Below are 5,683 nucleotides of genomic sequence, written 5' to 3'. Positions count from 1 at the left end.
GATTTGCTGCTTTTCCTTTTAATTATTTTATTGTGAAGTCACTTTGGGCTCTGGGTAATTGTGATGACATGTCTCACTATTTTCAATAATATCACTATTTTACAAACCAAACAATCAATCTATTATTGGAAAAAATAATCATCAGATTAGCTTTAGTCTTATACAAAATAGTTAAAAAATGAGCTCCACCACCATGTTTTTGCATTGAGTACTTTTACTAATATGTTTTTCTGATTATAGTTACATACTTTTACTAATACTAAGTAATATTTTCAATGCTAGACTTTTACTTGTAACAAAGTATTTTTACAGTCTGGTATTTGTAGTTATATTTCAGTAAAGGATCTGAATCCTTCCTCTGCCACTGTTGATACTGTAGGTTATGGCACATATACCGACACAGACACATAAGCTGTGATAAACATGTAGGTTTAATGCGACACAAGACGTCGGTGCACCTGCCAATAGCAACTGACATGACACAGGGGAAAAACATTATGAATTATGAATGTCAAAAGCAGCTTTACCGTAAAATCAAATGAGCATTTTAGTGTCCATTACAGGAAAACAGCTTTCAGTGTTTACTCTTAAATTAACTAACGCACTTATCTTCTCCTACTCTCTGACAGGTCAATGGAACAGAAGCAGACTATGAGTACGAGGAAATCACGCTGGAGCGGGTAAAAACATACTCACAATGCAAACACACCACCAACATGCATGCCTAATGATACACACTGTCGATGTACTCAGTCACATCAGCCCCTCGGTGACAGTACCTCCATCTGTTAAGACTGACCCCTGTCCTCCCCGAGCGCTCCTCCATAATCACGCTAAAAACATCCTTCGTGCAGTTGAGAGCAGAAATGATTTTGAGTCTGTGTACTTTAAACTGGGAGAACTGGAACCTTTGCTGAGGCATAAAAGATGCAAACACAGACTGAGACGGTGTGGAAATATTTCTGGTGTGAGATTCTGACAAGATACTGTAGCTATTTCTAGCACATTGATTTTTTAAACAGGCAATTTCTATCCAACTAAAACAAGAGCTCAAGACCATTTTGGCAACTAGGACTAATGCTAAATGTATCAAGTCAACCAATGTATTTGAATCAGCCATCGCAGTACATAGAAAACTTACTTACTACTCACTGCCATGTTAGGCTGCCAAACATTTTAGAGGGAAATGTAGAGTATACATAATCATAAGCACTGTGACTGAAGTAAATTCAATGAATGATGTTTTAAGAAAGCAAAAAACACAAGTTACAGTGTGTGTTTCAGACTGGAGGTGACACTAGTTTATTTACCTCTACCTCTCACTGAAGCCTTACTACACGAGCAAGTTGTTAACTAATTCTCCAAAAACTGTATGGGAAAATAACCCAAATCAGTCCTAAAGATACATTCATACACGCCTTCATCTAATCTGAATCAGCGATCTTAGTTCTCATTAGTTCTTTTTCTCCTTCATTTCATCATTCTGCTTTTCCTCCACTCGGTCCAACCACTGGTCCGACTCCACTGACCCTATTTCCCTGTCCTTTCTATTCCTCGTCCATCCTTCCCTACTTTCTTTTTCCTGATCCTCTTCCCCCCTCTCATTATATTCCCCTTTCTCTCACCCGAGGCTCTCTCTCTTCGTCTCTCCCTCTCTCACTCTATTCTCCCGTGACCTGGTTCTGTCTGCTTGACGGGATCTGCTTTAAAGACACTATGGACATACACGCAAACAGACACAGGCATTACACTAGCTTCAAACCCAGCGACAAAGTATGAGAGACTGAGAGAAACACACACAGAGCAATGCCTGTGATTAGGTATATAAACTACCCAGGTGTGTGTGTGTGACGTTTCCATTATAATGTTTATTTGTTACTGAAAAGTATCTTGAAATCTCAGTATAATATATATTTTTTAAGTTTCTGGTCTGGATGGAGAGATGATTTCTCAGCAGATACATTTTTGAGTCTAACAACAGTAACTCTTTTATTTATCTATCAGAAATGATCTTTTAAAAACCAATGTGTATGTTCATTTGTTCCATTAAAACACACTTCGTGTCTGTGTAGGGTAACTCAGGTCTGGGGTTCAGTATCGCAGGAGGGACTGATAATCCTCACATTGGAGAAGACCCCTCTATCTTCATCACCAAGATTATACCTGGAGGGGCCGCAGCCCAGAATGGACGACTCAGGTATACAAACACACACACACACACTCTGTGGGGGCTGAGTCATCAATCCACAAGCATGTACATTCTTTTAGTAGACTTGCATGCGAGGGGACATGTGTGCATACAGATGTAGGCGTAGGAATCACAGGGAAACACGTGTACACAGTCAATTGTTAATGAGAAATACATAATGACACTTTTGTTTTTGTTAATTATAAGGATGATTTCATATCTTTACACACATAACTCTAACCCCACATCTCAACCTTTATTCTAACATTAACCACATGACAACATATTACAGTAATTAATAAAGAACAAGTAACAAAGTAAATGGAAAAAAACTAAATAAATCTAGGCACACATATATATACAGTAGTAGTTAACCTAAGTAAAATAAACGAAAAATAGGAGGCACAAAATATTAATGAAATATTCTAATTCTAACTGTAACCTAAATACTTAAATCTTATATAAGATGTTTAACCTTGTGGGTGGTACCATATTTTTCTTACAAAATGGGAGTCAACTCCTCACAATATGACTGTGAAGAGATGTTGTCCTCACAATGCAAGTACAGCTTACAGCAGCAGACTAAATACAAATTGACAATAACATTTGATATTTGATATTTTGAAACAGCACTGCAGGGAGAGCATTTTCACAGGAAACACATTTAGCATGGAAAGTGAATATAGTTGTGCGTGTGTTGTTTTACCAGTAGCTATGAGCTCCTCAGGCTATGTGATTGAACCACAAAATTCACATTAGTGAGTCTAGCACACATGCTTTAAGAAAAAACTTTATTTTACCTTAATCCAACATTAAAAAGGAAAGAAGCCAAACAACTAAAATAAATTGACAGCAGCTGGCTCCCACTTTGCTTTCTCCCAACTAGATATGTATCTTCAAAGTGAAAGACGAGAGTTTAGGAGATGATGTGTATCCTTTGTCTTCACTACTCTTTATGCAAGTAAAATGACATCTCCACTGTATTTGACTTTGCTGTGCAGGGTGAATGACTGTATAGTCCGGGTAAATGAGGCAGATGTTAGGGAGGTGACCCACAGCGGGGCTGTGGAGGCGCTGAAGGAGGCGGGAGGTCTGGTCAGACTATGTATACGACGCAGGAGGAGCCTCACTGAGAGAATCATGGATATCAAGCTGGTCAAAGGGCCCAAAGGTGAGAAAATACTACAATGGTAAACAGTGGAGTCTGTAGGAAATTCAATTTGAAGTAAAACACTGACTTCGTTGTTGTTTGATGGTGTTGACATGCTTCTCCTGTCCTGCTACTTACTGACTGCATAATAAGGAAACAAGGAAATAAAGACATTAACTGGTGCCTGAAATTGAGAAAAGTATGATGAGACACAATTTTCTGATTGGTGCTGATAAGTCAGCATTTGTCCGCAGTAAAGATTCAGTAATATGATTGAGCAGGGGAAATAAAAGATTAATAGAGCAATTTAAAAAATGGACATATGAAATATATGAGAGGATATGGTTTACCTAATTTGATTTTGCTTTTGTTTACTTCCCTATAATTGAACTGTATTAAATCTATCAGAACGGGTAAAAGGGCTCAAGGGAGAAAATTAGAAAATGCAGCAAATAAATATATAACATAAAGAACATCCTCGGGAAACAAATATGAGCTGTTGATGTTCTCTCTCAGGTTTAGGGTTCAGTATAGCAGGTGGAGTTGGAAACCAACATGTCCCGGGCGACAACAGTATCTACGTGACTAAGATCATCGAGGGAGGGGCTGCACACAAAGACGGACGGCTACAGATAGGAGACAAACTTGTGGCTGTAAGAAATTAATTTTTATTCTTTTTAATTCTTCTTCCCTCTTCTGTCTTTTTATTCTCTGCACCTATTATCATGCAAATATTCTAGAGTCTAGTACACAGATTGAAATCCACATCAAGTTTTATTGGTTCACCTAACCACACAATTTGTTTTATAATGTAAAAAGTTTCAAATAAAAGGCAACACAAAAGAAGTTTGCTATGGATTCAGGTTTATTAGCCCTGTATAGGTAGGTAATAAATATCCCTTAACATTATTAATATAACCAAGTTCTGCCTGCTATGAATTGCTATTATTGAATTTGCATGTCATAAATATCCCCTAGTAACACCAAAGATGAAATGATTTGCCCTTAATAAAACTAGAAATGTAATTATTCCACAGTAATGTTACCAAATTTAGGATGACATGTGTTAAATTGAGAACAGAGCAAAAACAAGGCTCTCCATTACCCCCTTTATTAAATTCTCAAGTATTATCTACTGGGTGTGTTATATTCTAAGACTGAATTAGGTGCATTTGAGAGGGATAGTGTACAAGGGCATAATTGTATTAGATTGTTACTCTTCTGCTCTACATCCAAGCCCGTTAGCAGCAGCAGACCCATTCGGCATATGTTTAAAGCTTCTTCTCCATTAAATTAACATCCAGCTATATGTACAGACCACAAAACTACATCCACACTGTATGATTTTGCTGCAGTCTGCCATGGCATAACATTGGACATAATGTTGTCTACATGCTGTCTGTGTGTTTATTCCTGTCATGCAGAGTATGTGTCTCCATGTGTCTCCAGGTGAACGCCTCCTGTTTGGAGGAGGTAACCCATGAGGACGCAGTGGCTGCCCTGAAGTCGACTCCTGACGTCGTTTACCTCCGTGTGGCCAAACACACCTCCCTTTTTATCAATGACAACTTCCCTCCACCCGACGTCACTAATTGTAAGTACACATACACCAGAGACTTACACCCATAATGCCACAATTTTGCTTAATAGTTCATTTCTCACTTTTGTTCTCAACGTCAGACACTTCCTGCAGTGAAACAGTGCTCTTGTGAATGTAGCACACATCACTGCAGCCAAGAGACTGAAGCATTTTAGGGCCAGATGGTGTTGAACTATAAAGAACAGCAAGAAACAAAGCTGTTGATGGAGATTTTGCTTAGGGTGGGTTTATAATAAAAGCAGCCATCTACTATTAGGCTTTTTGCAAAGACTCTTACTGGAAGAGTTCATTTGCAAAACAATATAAATGCCATTTTTAAAATGAATTAAACAATACATTGCCATGAGAGAACAATAAAAAAACATGATTGATCTCAAACCAGTTTGATTGATATTCCCTGGAGTGCACAGAAAACACTGAGATATCTGTTTCTGCAAATTAACCCTCCAACTGCAATAGCACAGTAAGCTTAAATTTGCAGAGCATTATTATCACAAGCTACCTAACAAAGCAAAATGTTCATTAGCTGATAGATAGTAACAAACACATGTCATACTCCTGAGCTTTACTATATGAATACAGAAGTGCTACACAAAGATGCAAGATCAGGAAAGAGAGATATGAGGTACAAGTAAAGACGGACACGGATGCAGAGCAGCTCAGTCGTGGTTGAATCCAATTTAGATGGATCATAAAACTCACCCAAAACTGTCTCCGAATAATATTGTTGTCATATATATATATA

At 38.0% G+C, this 5,683-nt stretch overlaps 1 protein-coding gene across 2 annotated transcripts in view; it reads left to right on the top strand.

Moving 5' to 3' along the window:
• The window catches only part of LOC118321748 (disks large homolog 1-like), a 104,781-nt gene that overhangs the window by 59,833 nt on the left and 39,265 nt on the right, over positions 1-5,683 (top strand). For both annotated transcript variants that reach the window (XM_035653223.1, XM_035653224.1), the window contains exons 6-10: positions 630-680; positions 2,073-2,197; positions 3,190-3,359; positions 3,855-3,991; positions 4,788-4,932. In XM_035653223.1, coding sequence (XP_035509116.1) covers positions 630-680; positions 2,073-2,197; positions 3,190-3,359; positions 3,855-3,991; positions 4,788-4,932 — 628 coding nt within the window. The remainder of the gene's footprint in view (positions 1-629; positions 681-2,072; positions 2,198-3,189; positions 3,360-3,854; positions 3,992-4,787; positions 4,933-5,683) is intronic.

The sequence above is a fragment of the Morone saxatilis genome, unplaced genomic scaffold (assembly GCF_004916995.1).
Source record: "Morone saxatilis isolate NCDOM2014 unplaced genomic scaffold, NCSU_SB_2.0 Contig12, whole genome shotgun sequence".
Lineage (NCBI taxonomy): Eukaryota > Metazoa > Chordata > Actinopteri > Moronidae > Morone > Morone saxatilis.
This window is presented reverse-complemented; position numbering and strand designations above follow the sequence as displayed.